The following is a 14,545-nucleotide window of genomic DNA, read 5'->3' as shown; positions in this document are numbered from 1 at the left end:
TAGAAATTAGTCAAAGCTAATATGAGATCAGAGGGACTCTTTATCTTGATTAAATCTTAATATAGTAAAGATCTCCACTGGATTACAGTGCATGTGGGAAAAAATGTGGTTGAGAGCACAGCAAATTGGGTTGAAGGGAGACTCAGAGGCAAGCACGAGTTCCTAGAGCGCAACTTGGAAAGGGTTCACTCAGAATTATGTCTTAAAATCATATTGGAAAAACATCTCTAAGAGTTCAACCCTGATGAAATAAGAAGTAAAACGTATCCAGCTGCACACTGGACACAGTCAGTCAAAAGCACAGGTTTACACAGGGGCTGTTGTCTTTCCAAGTTCTGGCCACAGGTGTATTTTAGAAATGCATATAAAAAAATCAAGTTAAAGGAACAAATATGTCCTTCATTGATCCTTCATTGAGATCCCAGATCCTGGACTCAGAACCCAGTCAACCCAACCTGACCTCTGTTTCACTCCTTATGGACAGATAACAGTGTTATACTCTGCTGCCCTCTGTTGGTTATGTATAATTGATTAAATGTCTTTAATAAAAAATACTGTATCTTGTGTTTGGATGCAGTTGATCTTGAGAACTCTATTGGGGCCGTGTTTTTTCGTGTTTGAAAGTTTGTGTGGAATGATGTCAACATTTCATCTCAATGAATTAAACTTAGCTTTTCTTTCCTCTGATTCCATCCATCCTGTCACTGTTCTGTTCTATTCCGAGTGGTTTGGCAGGAGTCCACAGGCATGGCCAGGCCACTGGTAAATGAGTTAAGTGTTCTACCTGACACCTCCCCGCCACACAGATGAAAGTCTCGTTCTGGCCGCACGGCGTCCCATCGATGACCCTATCCGACTGACGCACGTAGAAGCGGAAACCGATCGCACGACAGTTGAGCTCACAACGCTGGTCGCCTGAAACTGTGACAGAGGAGACACAGAAACAAATGATTTGATATGATTTATGAGTACAAAACATTATCTCTCTCTGGTAGGGTGCCTGGCAGGGCTGTAAATGTACATTGTTCAATGTAGGTGGACAAGCTGGGTAGACTGCTACATTAGAATTGTGATGTAGTGCAGTAAAGAGTTGTTTTCTTCCATTGAGCCATGCTGCCATCTAGCAACTGATGCGAGGAGTGGACTAAATACTGGCACTTCCTCACAATTATCCTGTGATTACAAGTGATGAGTAAATCAATGTTTGCAGTGTTCCTTCTACAGTAATGCTGTGTGATGAAAGGTAATGTCAAGCAACAACGAGGGATTCAAGGAAAGCTAACCAAATTCTTAATAAATCCAAGGGATCAAGGGAAGTTAACAGGTTATTTTGTCCTCTCTGGTGATCCATTAGTGGTAATAAGAACCACAGATCTCTGGGTGGTGTCTCTTGTGTGGGAGGGAGGCAGATGCCCTCCAGGCCTGGAAACCACTGGGAGTTGGCAGGCAGTGACGTGAATGTAACGTCAGGTTTGTAATCCACCTGCACTTGGACTTCACTCAGATGTTTTGTGCATTAGCTCATGAGGTTTACAAGGACAGCTATTGCTAAAAGTGTTGTAATTGCATGTTCATGTGTTTGAGATAGGTATCAAGCAAACTTGACTTGTCCTCATCAACTAAAGGGAAGTTATTTGAGCTTTAATCTAGTCATACGTCTGCAGTAAATGCCATTCACTCCAACAGAGAGAAGAAAAACATAACATGTTAATCAGTATCCTAAAAGTAATTGTCTATCCTTGAGGTGTTTTGACTGTTCCTTGGATACTTAAGACACCTAGATCTCCAAACAGCTAAACAACATCTGGCAGCTCAGGACATTCATCAAAATGGCCGAGACAGGTGACATACTGTGGTGCTTACATCACCTCACACCTTGGATAATATTGTCCAACACCAAGGTAATATGAAAAACATGACGAGACCCACCCATACCTTCATTGAAAGGCTCCCACTCGTACAGTCGACCCATGAAGGGATAGCTGTTGTAGGAAGAACACTGCACCGCTCTGATGTGTCTACTGGCTGGAGGACAGGCCTGGACAGACATATAGACAGATAGAGAGTGAATATATGTGTCCCCCGGCCTACTAAGTCCAGACATGGCCACATTCTCCCCCAAGGTAAATTCCAGTCTTTACAATCGGTGCCTAGCAAAGTCAACATCTCCACTATATATGTCTTATCAGACCTCATCTTCCTTAATAACCTCCATGTTTTACCCTTCATGATTGCTTTAGCTGTGGGTTACAGTGAGGGATTCATTCACAAATGATCATAAGTGATGGCTGAACCGTTCTTACATCGGTGTTGCAAATCTTGTACTGATTGTGCTCTCCCACACAGGAGGAGGTGGGCATGGGGTTGTAGGGCCGTCCAAAGGGTTGCTGAGCCGCTGAGGCCTGGCTGGATGAGTGCTGCTGCTCCTGCCTAGGTTGGTGCCCCTGGCTGGGCTGGTAGAGTGAGGAGGACCAGGGTGGGTTAGAATTAGGGTTAGACCTGGGCTGGGGGGCTGGGTTAGGGTTAGCCCTGGGCTGGGGGGCTGGGTTAGGGTTAGACCTATGCTGGGGGGCTCGGTTAGGGTTAGAGTTAGGGTTAGCCCTGGGCTGGGAGGCTGGGTTAGGGTTAGACCTATGCTGGGGGGCTGGGTTAGGGTTAGCCCTGGGCTGGGGGGCTGGGTTAGAGTTAGCCCTGGGCTGGGAGGCTGGGTTAGGGTTAGACCTGGGCTGGGGGGCTGGGTTAGGGTTAGATCTGGGCTGGGGGACTGGGTTAGGGTTAGAGTTAGAGTTAGGGTTAGATCTGGGCTGGGAGGCTGGGTTAGGGCTAGAGTTAGGGTTAGACCTGGGCTGGGAGGCTGGGTTAGGGTTAGACCTGGGTTGGGGGGCTGGGGGCTGGTGATATACTGGGCTGTAGCTGTGGAGATGGGGGTTGTTGTAGAGCGGACGGTAGGGGTTTGGCCTGTGGCCTCCGTGCCTGGTGGCTGACGGGCTGGGGTCAGAGAGCGAGGAACGTCTCTGTCTGTGGGAGCGACCAGCCCCTGTCTCTGTCCCAGACGTCTGGCCTGTGTCTGTCTGGAGAGACACAACATAAGGCATCCTCCCATAGCCATACTTCCCTGGAATGATGGGACTGTCACACACACACACACACACACACACACACACACACACACACACACACACACACACACACACACACACACACACACACACACACACACACACACACACACACACGGGTAAAGACAATTGTCTGTGTATAATAGCCTCCACTTACGGCACTTGTTTACGTTCAAAATGTGTTGACTGGACTATCAAAGACTGTCAAAATGTCAAAGACACACATCACAAGTGCAAATTACTTCTGAGAAGCGGATGGATATTAATGTCAGCAAGCAAGCGCCGAGCGGAGAGCGCTTTTGTCTGGAGGCTTGGATTCCTACGTCAACAACCCCCATTACTCAACTGTCAGCTCTATTTATTTAAAAGCTTTTTAACTCAAGCTCACAGGAAGGAGGCCACAAACCCGCCAAGTACAAGCCAAGCCATTGACTCCATCCATAAAAGAATAGCTTTACACTGGAGGGGAGTCCAATGGACCATGGGGTGAGCTGGAGCTCCACAGAGACACTTTTAGACTGGGCTGCTCAGCATGCAGGACATTAAACACAGGTCAGACTGAAAGACAGACAGGCCCCTGTCTGTATGGTGTGATAGATACTGTACCTGCGTCCAGCATGGGCCTCTCTGTCTCTCTGCTGGTCCCTCAGCTCGCCTCGGCGGGCCAAGCTGGTGTTGCTGTTGGAGGGTGGGGGTCTCCCAGAGTTGGTGCGGTGCAGCGGGACAGTGGGTCTTAGGGCAGACACTACATGGCCTAGGTTCTGGTTGGGGTGCTGGGGGTGGTGGCCACCTGGCCTGGAGGGGTATGCAGCTACACCCATGGAGGGGGTGTAGGAAGGTAGGCAGGGTCTGTTCTGTTCCTGAACCCCTCCCCCACAGGAGCGGGAGCAGGAGGACCAAGGCCCCCAGGAGCCCCAGGAGCCTGGGCCCCCACCCTGCACTCCTTCAGCCTCCTGCTGCTGGGGCTCTGCCCTTTGAGGAACCTGCAGGAACATCCTGAGTTAAAGCCCTACATCACCCACAGCACGGATAACATGAAACAGACACCACTTGAGAGCAGAGTAGAGAAGAAAAAGAACAACAGCATTACATTAGAGGGCTTCCCAGAAATCATTCTCATGAAAGACTTGAAGCCAATGAGACAATGTCATGTCATCAACAACGGTTTTCTCTCTCCCTCGCTCTGTATGAGATGAGCTTCTGTTCATGTCAGATAAAGCCCAGATTTGTCTGATTAGAGGTTGTCTGCTACTCTCCCATCCCCTACTGACTACCTGCATATCCCTCTGTTGACTCTAGCCCTCTGTGTAACGCTGCCAGAGATGTATTAGCGCATTAGTGGCTATCACTGCACTCTCTGTCTCAGGACCCTGCGCCAGCCAACCCTGCCCTGCGCCAGCCAGCTTTGGCCGAGGAGTCGCAAAGAAGAAAATCCAACTCTTTAAGAGCCACTTTGTCTACATTCATCCTGTCCTCTGTGAGCTTACACATGCACATGGTAAAGGCTCAGCCTCCCATTGGCATTGAGAAGACTGTAAGAGAATACCCAAACGGTAGGGATAGTAGGGAGAGTTGGCAGATAGCTTTCCTTCTGTCAGTCACCGACATGGGGCTATTCAGAGATCACTCAGACCATGGCCCCCTCCTCGCTGCAGCCTTTGTAACTCTACTCCACTGTCATCTCCAGGGTCAGCCATGGGTCAAACAGCTGGACTCCTGGAAATGCAAAGGGCCAACAGAGACAAACTCTCTCCCAGAGAGGAATGCCCTGTCAGACAGTTGTCTGTGATTGGATAGTTAGCCTGTCCATCAACACTCTCCACAAAGTACAGTTATAAATATTGGTCCATCATTAATTTGCTCTCTCTCTCTCTTTCCCTCTCTCTCTCTCTCGCTCTTCCTTCCTCAATGACTGATTGCATGTTTACATGGGCTGGGATAGACTAGTGTTGTATTTAATGACTTTGTGGTTGAACAATAGCATCACGGCAGCAGACACTATAATCTTCCCCTGTACAGCAGAAAGGAACTGGAGGGTGCTAATTGGCTAGGGTTACGATCGGAAGACAAGATCATGCCTTCTTTGGCAGTTCAGATTCCCTGAGTCTGTGCCAACTGGCGTGAGATGATGATAAAGGCGAGTGATAAATTGATTCTCAGGCTGCAAACACATGAGGGAGGTCTATCGCCCTGGGCTTGGGGATGTCAAACAGACCACACACTCATGTTAAAACACAGATATCGTGCCCTCCACTCAGCACAACCCCCTCCCTGCTCCCCTTCTCCCCTCTGCTGGCCCCCAGCCACTCTACTGACCTTCCTGTGGTCTGTAGTGAGCTGGCAATCCAGGGGATTTGGCTTGAGCAGCAGCAGAAGCATGGAAACTCTGTATGTGACAGATAGCATACTGAGCTATAACACATTTAACAGTGGTTTTTACAGAGAAAAATTATTGTTATCTGAAATGGAGACAATTAAAACAAAACTATTAAATTGAGTCATGCATAATGCATGATCAGCAGCTGCAGTGTGATACAACATGTTAATGATGAGTCTGTTCAGTGTACAGTACACCAACATGATCAGACTGTAAGTGACAAGTGATATCTCACCTCAGAATCCAGATACAAAGTTCCCTCATATCTCCTAGATGTTGAGGGCTACAGTACCTAAAAAAGGGATATGTTGTACTTGCAGGCATAATGACATTAATAACACAGCAATAAAGCAGTAATATCATATTTAACACAAAGCTTTCACCTCAAGACCACATGCAGTGTCAGGTCTGCTCTTTAGTGTCTCAGATTGTCTGAAGGTTCTGCCCAATTGACCATGTGTGTTGACCCTTGACCCTAACCCTGGTCCTAATGAGTGCCCACCCACAGAAACAGAACTCCATTTTCAGATGGCTGGACTGCAGTGACACTTATCACTGTGCTCATAGTAAAAACTCATCTGTGATGTATCTCTCAAAATAAACCACAATTGGTATGATGAATGTGGGGGTATAAAGATCACTTCAACTTTAAACATAGACCTGTCTGTTTTGTTTGTCTCACACTGGTGCAATTCCACTCCATGTGAAGTTTGGAAATGTCCATTGTTATTAATTAAATAATATTCACAATACCTATTTACTTTATTTGCACAATAGCCTAGAATTGTAATGTATCCAAAAACATGTAGGCTAGGACTATTAATTCAAACGTATTTAAAACGTATTATGAGGCTGGGCTATTACAAATATAATTTAGTTATAGTAAACAACATCACAATTGCAGGCATGTATATATCTGTGCTATCAACAAACAGAAAGCTGGCTGCACCCTGCGCAAACAGATCGACATTCTGTCAACCCCGACAGGGACGGGACAGGAGACTCTCGTCTAGGCTGAGGGATTTTGATTTCAAGTGTGAGCGCGCAGTAGCGAGCCAAATTAAATTACACTTTTAAAATTTGAAATCCTTAGCAATTAATGAGAAACATAGCATGTAGGCCACCATTTGAATTTTCTTTGAAAGAAATTAGTCGACAAACAAAAACATTATACGCATAATTATGTGTAAATTACTAACATGTCAATCATTTAATCAATTGCATTATAATGTTTCCTAATGTATTATTTGATTATGATTAGGCTATTATGATTATTATTAGGCCTATATTATTACACTTTCATAAAACGTAAATGGTCTATTCCTACCTTGGATGATTGTGCTTGTGTTTGCTACCTTGCTGCTTTCTCCAGTGCAGTATTGCTGCTTCTCAACGGTAAATTGTGGCGCCAGTTATCCTCATAATCCAAGCGCATCGCCAGAGTTCCATCCAGGTGTAAAAAAGTTACTTCCACCGAATCAATTAATCAATTTCAAAACTGCTCCAAATATCCAAACGTTCTGTAGACGTGCTGGTCACTGGTCAACATGACTTTATTCCATTCACTTTCTCTCTCTCTCTCTTTCTCTGGCGTCCTGAAACACAATTCTACTCAGAGAGAAGAAAACAACTTTTTGCGCCCCCTGCTGCCTCTCTCAGAGAGAGAGAGAGAGAGAGAGAGACAGACAGAAACTGAGTGTACAACCCCCTGCCTCAGTTTGTTGGGGCATGGACTCTACAAGCTGTTGAAAGCGTTCCACAGGGATGCTGGCCCATGTTGCAGTTCTTGACACAAAACGGTGTGCCTGGCACCTACTACCATATCCCATTCAAAGGTATTTCAATATTTTCTCTTGCCCATTCACCATTTGAATGGCACACATACATCATCCATGTCTCAATTGTCTCAAGGCATAAAACTCCTTCTTTAACCTGTCTCCTCCCCTTCATCTACACTGACTACACTGACCAGGTGAATCCAGGTGACATCACCTGGATTCACCTGGTCAGTTTATGTAATGGAAATAGCAGGTGTCCTAAATGTTTTGTACACTAAGTGTATATATTTTTCTAAATGCTTTATTAACTCATAAATCTGTCCTAGTTCCTAAGGTTTGTCAGACTTTCATCATCATCTATAAGATATGTTCTCCTCATCCGGTATAGTCTCTGAGACTCTTTCTCTCCTGGGTGGCCACTACCATCCTCTCACTGCTGAAATATGGACCATGACAATTCTCCATTCCTACAGAGGAAGCATGCTGTAACATGCGCCCAGAGTGTAGAGACCAGACTAGGTAAGGGCTATTGCTGTCATTACTGCAAGTGCCACAGGCTTGGCAACCGCAATCAATTCATTGGTACACAGGATAATCATTTGTCACCCTTTAAGCCAACACAAAGGCCAAACTGCCCCAACTCAGTCATTTGCTGAAAGACCAAATACAATGTAAAGGGTCAGGGTGAAAAGACCAGGGAAAGTATTTTAAAACATGTTAGTACTGTAGAGTTCAGGTTCAGAGTGATCCTAACCAAAACCATTGGATTCTACTTGGTGGGCTCATTGCGGAAGTTTTTTTGTGTGTGTGTGTTGTGTGTGTGTGTGTGTGTGTTGTGTGTGTGTGTGTGTGTGTGTGTGTGTGTGTGTGTGTGTGTGTGTGTGTGTGTGTGTGTGTGTGTGTGTGTGTGTGTGTGTGTGTGTGTGTGTGTGTGTGTGTGTGTGTGTGTGTGTGTGTGTGTGTGTGTGTGTACTGAAAGTCTCACTACCTAAAATGGCCTGTTTCTTGCTCTATCAAGTAAATAAAATATACTGTGAAGGTCCATGGCATTGGCTTGCAGAGTTGCCTAATTTGAGTGGATGAATTAAGGCCGTGCTTGGTTGAGCATGCATACTAAGCTCCATCGTTTTCTTACTGGCTTTCATTGTATAATATATACACTGTGTGACATATGTGTCTCATCATGGCCTTTGTGTCCAAAGGTGCCAGCTATCATAATGGCTTTATTCAATGATGGGACCATGTTGATGCTGGCTGTGAATTTGCCTCTAACCCCTATGTTTCCAAACCATGGTCACGGGTGACCACACCCAATTATAGCAACTTAATGAACTACTGTTCCGGTTGACCCATTCAAACTATACAAGGAAACACGTTCGAAAGGAGAGCTGTTCTACCCTGTCATCGGACAAAAATGTGAACCTCCTGCCATCAGACGTACAGCACAGTCAGCACTGTAACTAACAATAAACAATGTGCTAAGATCATTCCAGAACCAGGGAAAAGTAATACTCTGTCCTATGAAGTGGAACTAAGTGAAATCCATGTGTCCAGATAATACATTATGAGCAGGTGGTGTCTCAGTGGGATGGCTTTACGAGCAGAAACAATAGAACACACTTAAAAGCTAACTCATCAGCAGCACCTCAGACTCTCAATACATCCTTTGCTTGAGAAGTAAAACAGTTTTCTATGGGATACTTCTAGTCCATTCACCCATACACAAACACATTGCTATCTTAACTGGTATCAAGTATCTCTATTTGCTGTATGATAACTGTACACGACAGTACAGATACATATTTTGATATACATGAGTGAACTGATAGCAGAGGCTAGCATCAGAGCCAACAGAGCTTGTTTGTTTACAGTATACACAGTACTTAATCCTGTGAAATATATCCTGCATGACAAGTAAATAATACAACACAGGCTTACTGCCAGTTTCTGTTGTCACATACTCTATATGGAGAAGTAACAAGGCTTATAAACAAGCTATTACAGTGGAGACAGATAATACACTCTGATTTGAGGATAAATTGAATGAATAAAAAGTTAATCGTCTGTCATGATAGTCTATTGTTTTGATAACACCCCACTGTATAAATTTCACTTTCATTGGTTGTGCATGCCACCATAATGCATTCTGTTAATACATTTCCCTAATGTCTGAATAAGTTCACGAATTATGCATGAAGAGTAACCTTGCCTAAGACCTTGAGACTCATGTTAGCAGTCAGAGCTCATGCTCAGTGGGCTTATGCAGTCTAGATTCCCATAGACAACCTGGGTTCTATATGCATGTGACAATCCTTCTCGAGGCATCCAATATTTATTCACTAAAACATTTTTTGTTTCACTCTTACCTGAGGGCTTTTTCCTTTGCTAGTATCAAAGATTTGAGTGGATTGAGGTGAAGATTCCTCATTGACAGCAACACCTACATGGCAATATACAGTATTCATTAACATGACAGATCCTATGCAGCTCTTTGATACTACAAACACCCTGGCTGTGTTTTGCTTGTCAACAGCAGAGCTCTCCTTGGCCTGCCTCCATTACAGTGTCAAAGGAGGAACCTTGGGCTGGGCATGATATAAGAGTGTGGGGGGAAATTCAGCTGGGAATACATTGCTTTGGAAGGAAACTCTACATATGGTTTGATTTGATACCAGCATCTCTCAAAAATGTTCTCAGTTACTGAGTCTGCAGAAGTTCTATTTTATGACCTTGTTTTGCTCACATCGAGTATTGTTGGTTCTCATGCACCAGTCCAACAGATATCAGAAGGACGTTTTCCAATGATGGATTCCAGTACCACATCTTTCAGTCAGTGTAAAAATAAGCTTCTAAATAAAGAGTATAGACCAATAAGGCTGGTTATTACTCACCGAGTGGTATGTAAATGTCCGGCATGTTGGAGTTGATGTTGAGTTGACCTCTCAGAGCCCTGGGCCTGGGAAGTGCTGCCCTGCCAGCGGTTCTCATTTGCTTTCCTACAAAGGGTCTTATTACTCCCCCTCCTCTGATCTACTGTACCTCCCCACCAAGCACAGCATGCTGTCACTTGTCATCAGGTTCTCTGAGGTTCTCCCTTAAGTATGTTTGTGTGAATCTGACTCAGTTGTCTCCATAAACTGACAACTGTTTCAATACAATGTTGTGTCAAAGTAAAACTTGCTGAAATGTGTAAAAACGTAGTGTATTATTTTGATTACTGTCATTATCACTCCAAATCATATGAAGTATTATGAAGAAATGAATGCACTGTTTATCTGTCAACAAAAGAAACACAGCACTGATGTTTCGAGCTATCATCATTTAAAAATCGAAGTTAGCTCTAAGTAAGACAGATATCGGCACTCATTCCACAGGTCAATGTTGTAAAGTGTAAGAAAAACACTAATGACAGATGACTATATGGTGTCTGACAGCTCTGGTTATTAAAATAATTCTATGTCAAAGATTGTAACAGCCTCTATTGTCACGTTCTGACCATAGTTCTTTTGTGTTTCTTTGTTTTAGTGTTGGTCAGGACGTGAGCTGAGTGGGCATTCTATGTTGTGTGTCTAGTTTTCACGTTTCTATGTTTGGCCTGATATGGTTCTCAATCAGAGGCAGGTGTTAGTCTGTTTTGTCTTGGGGTTTGTGGGTGGTTGTCTTCTGTCTTTGTGTTCTATGCACCAGATAAGACTGTTTCGGTTTTGCCACATTTGTTATTTTCTATTTTGTAGTGTTCACGGTTTTGTCGTTATTAAACATGATGCACACTAACTACGCTGCGTCTTGGTCCGATCCCTGCTATACCTCCTCTTCAGACGAAGAGGAGGAAATCTGCCGTTACATCTATTCCCTAAAGGGCCACTATCATGAAGGAATGATTCCTGCAGGATATAAATAAGTGCATCGATGACGTGGTCCCCACAGTGACTGTACGTACATACCCCAACCAGAAGCCATGGATTACAGGCAACATCCGCATTGAGCTAAAGGGTAGAGGTGCCGCTTTCATGGAACGGGACTCTAACCCGGAAGCTTATAAGAAATCCCGCTTTGCCCTCCGCGAACCATCAAACAGGTAAAGCGTCAATACAGGACTAAGATCGAATCGTACTACACCGGCTCCGATGCTCGTCAGATGTGGCAAGGCTTGCAAACGTTTACAGACTACAAAGGGAAGCACAGCCGGGAGCTAGTCGTGTCACAGTCGTGTCACAGCCCAGTGACACGATCCTACCAGACGAGCTAAATGACTTTTATGCTCGCTTCGAGGCAAGTAACACTGAAACATGCATAAGAGCATCAGCTGTTCCGGATGACTGTGTGATCACGCTCTCCGCAGCCGATGTGAGTAAGAACTTTCAACAGGTCAACATTCACAAGCAAGGCCGCAGGGGCAGACGAATTACCAGGACGTGTACTACGAGCATGCGCTGACCAACTGGAAGGTCTGTAATACCAACATGTTTCAAGCAGACCACCATAGTCCCAGTGCCCAAGAACACTAAGGTAACCTGCCTAAAATTACTTCCAACCCGTAGCACTCACGTCTGTAGCCATGAAGTGCTTTGAAAGGCTAGTCATGGCTCACAACACCATTATCCCAGAAACCCTAGACCCATTCCAATTTACATACCGCCCCAACACATCCACAGATGATGCAATCTCTATTGCACTCCACACTGCCCTTTCACACCTGGATAAAAGGAACACCTATGTGAGAATGCTATTCATTGACTACAGCTCAGCGTTCAACACCATAGTGCACTCAAAGCTCATCACTAAGCTAAGGACCCTGAGACTAAGCACCTCCCTCTGCAACTGGATTCTGGACTTCCTGATGGGCCGCCCCCAGGTGGTAAGGGTAGGTAATAACACATCTGCCACGCTGATTCTCAACACGAGGGCCTGTACTCCCTGTTAATGACTGCGCGGCCAGGCACGACTACAACACCATCATTAAGTTTGCCAATGACACAACAGTGGTAAGCCTGATCACCGACAACGATGAGACAGCCTATAGGGAGGAGGTCAGAGACCTGACCGTGTGGTGCAAGGACAACAACCTCTCCCTCAACGTGATCAAAACAAAGGAGATGATTGTGGACTACAGGAAAAGGAGGACCGAACACGCCCCCATTCTCATCGACGGGGCTGTAGTGGAGCAGTTGAGAGTTTCAAGTTCCTTGGCGTCCACATCACCAACAAACTAACATGGTCCAAGCACACCAAGACAGTCGTGAAGAGGGCACGACAAAATCTATTCCACCTCAGGAGACTGAAAAGATTTGGCATGGGTCCTCAGATCCTCAAAAGGTTCTACAGCTGCACCATGAAGAGCATCCTGACTGGTTGCATCACTGCCTGGTATGGCAACTGCACGGCCTCCGACCGCAAGGCACTACAGAGGGTAGTGTGTACGGCCCAGTACATCACTGGGGCCAAGCTTCCTGCCATCCAGGACCTCTATACCAGGCGGTGTCAGAAGAAGGCCCTAAACATTGTCTGAGACTCCAGCCCCCGTAGTCATAGACTGTTCTCTCTGCTACCGCATGGCAAGCGGTATCGGAGCGCCAAGTCTAGGTCCAGACTACTTGCGTTACGCTGCTGCTACTCTCTACTATTATCTATGCATAGTCACTTTAATAGCTCTACCTACATGTACAGTTGAAGTCGGAAGTTAACATATACCTTAGCCAAATACATTTAAACTCAGTTTTTCACAATTCCTGACATTTAATCCTCGTGAAAAATTCCCTGTCTTATGTCAGTTAGGAAAAGCACTTTATTTTAAGAATGTGAAATGTCAGAATAATAGTAGAGAGAATTATTTATTTCAGCTTTTATTTCTTTCATCACATTACCAGTGGCTCAGAAGTTTACATACACGCAATTAGTATTTGGTAGCATTGACTTTAAATTGTTTAACTTTTGACAAATGTTTCGGGTAGCCTTCCACAAGCTTCCCACAATAAGTTGGGTGAACTTTGGCCCATTCCTCCTGACAGAGCTGGTGTAACTGAGTCAGGTTTGTAGGCCTCCTTGCTCAGACACGCTTTTTCAGTTCTTCCCACAAATTTTCTATTGGATTGAGGTCAGGGCTTTGTGATGGCCACTCCAATACCTTGACTTTGTTGTCCTTAAGCCATAACTTTGGAAGTATGCTTGGGGTTATTGTCCACTTGGAAGACACATTTGCGACCAAGCTTTAACTTCCTGACTGATGTCTTGAGATGTTGCTTCAATATATCCACATCATTTTCATGCCTCATGATGGCATATATTTTGTGAAGTGCACCAGTCCCTCCTGCAGCAAAGCACACCCACAACATGATGTTGCCACCCCCGTGCTTCACGGTTGGGATGGTGTCTTTCGGCTTGCAAGCCTCCACCTTTTTCCTCCAAACATAACGATGGTCATTATGGCCAAACAGTTCTATTTTTGTTTCCTCCGATCAGAGGACATTTCTCCAAAAAGTACAATCTTTGTCCCCATGTGCAGTTGCAAACCGTAGTCTGGCTTTTTTATGGCGGTTTTGGAACAGTGGCTTCCTTGCTGAGCGGCCTTTCAGGTTATGTTGATATAGAACTAATTTTTCTGTGGATGTCCTAACCGACTTGCCAAAACTATAGTTTGTTAACAAGAAATTTGTGGAGTGGTTGAAAAACAAGTTTTAATGACTCCAACCTAAGTGTATGTAAACTTCCGACTTCAACTGCACATTATAACTCAATTACCTCGACTAACCGGTGCCCCCGCACATTGACTCTGTATCGGTACACCCTGTATATAGCCTTGCTATTGTTATTTTACTGCTGCTCTTTAATAATTTGTAACTTTAATTTCAATTTTTTTTGTAGGTATTTTTCTTAAAACTGTATTGTTGGTTAAGGGCTTGTAAGTAAGATTTCACTGTAAGATCTACACCTGTTCTATTTGGCGCATGTGACAAATACAATTTAATTTGATTTATATCCCTCCATGCCACAAGTATGCACTCAAGAACATAATAAAACACAGGAGACAACACAGCCACTGTCACACATGCAATTAGAGGATATACGTTCATACCCTGTATTTAGATCATCAGCATCACGTATAGCCAAAATGTGGTTTCCATTATCCATATACAATAATTACACCGACAATAGAGCTATTCAGATACATTCTACACGTGTGGTATCGTTTTCCTCTAAATGTGCATGAGAAAAATTCTTTTTTTTGCAGAACAATGTTTGACTATAATGCATATAAAACCATTACTCTGTCT

General features: G+C 44.6%; 1 protein-coding gene across 1 annotated transcript in view; it reads right to left on the bottom strand.

Moving 5' to 3' along the window:
* The window catches only part of LOC129854444 (thrombospondin type-1 domain-containing protein 4-like), a 54,720-nt gene extending 48,936 nt beyond the window's left edge, over positions 1 to 5,784 (bottom strand). Inside the window, exons 1-6 of the mRNA XM_055921491.1 lie at positions 5,732 to 5,784; positions 5,436 to 5,505; positions 3,718 to 4,102; positions 2,304 to 3,136; positions 1,936 to 2,038; positions 785 to 921 (exon numbers count right to left, since the gene is read on the bottom strand). Coding sequence (XP_055777466.1) covers positions 785 to 921; positions 1,936 to 2,038; positions 2,304 to 3,136; positions 3,718 to 4,102; positions 5,436 to 5,505; positions 5,732 to 5,760 — 1,557 coding nt within the window. The 5' untranslated portion in view covers positions 5,761 to 5,784. The remainder of the gene's footprint in view (positions 1 to 784; positions 922 to 1,935; positions 2,039 to 2,303; positions 3,137 to 3,717; positions 4,103 to 5,435; positions 5,506 to 5,731) is intronic.
* Between the last annotated feature and the right edge of the window lie 8,761 nt (positions 5,785 to 14,545).

Source organism: Salvelinus fontinalis, chromosome 4 (genome assembly GCF_029448725.1).
Source record: "Salvelinus fontinalis isolate EN_2023a chromosome 4, ASM2944872v1, whole genome shotgun sequence".
NCBI classification, from domain to species: Eukaryota; Metazoa; Chordata; class Actinopteri; order Salmoniformes; family Salmonidae; genus Salvelinus; species Salvelinus fontinalis.
This window is presented reverse-complemented; position numbering and strand designations above follow the sequence as displayed.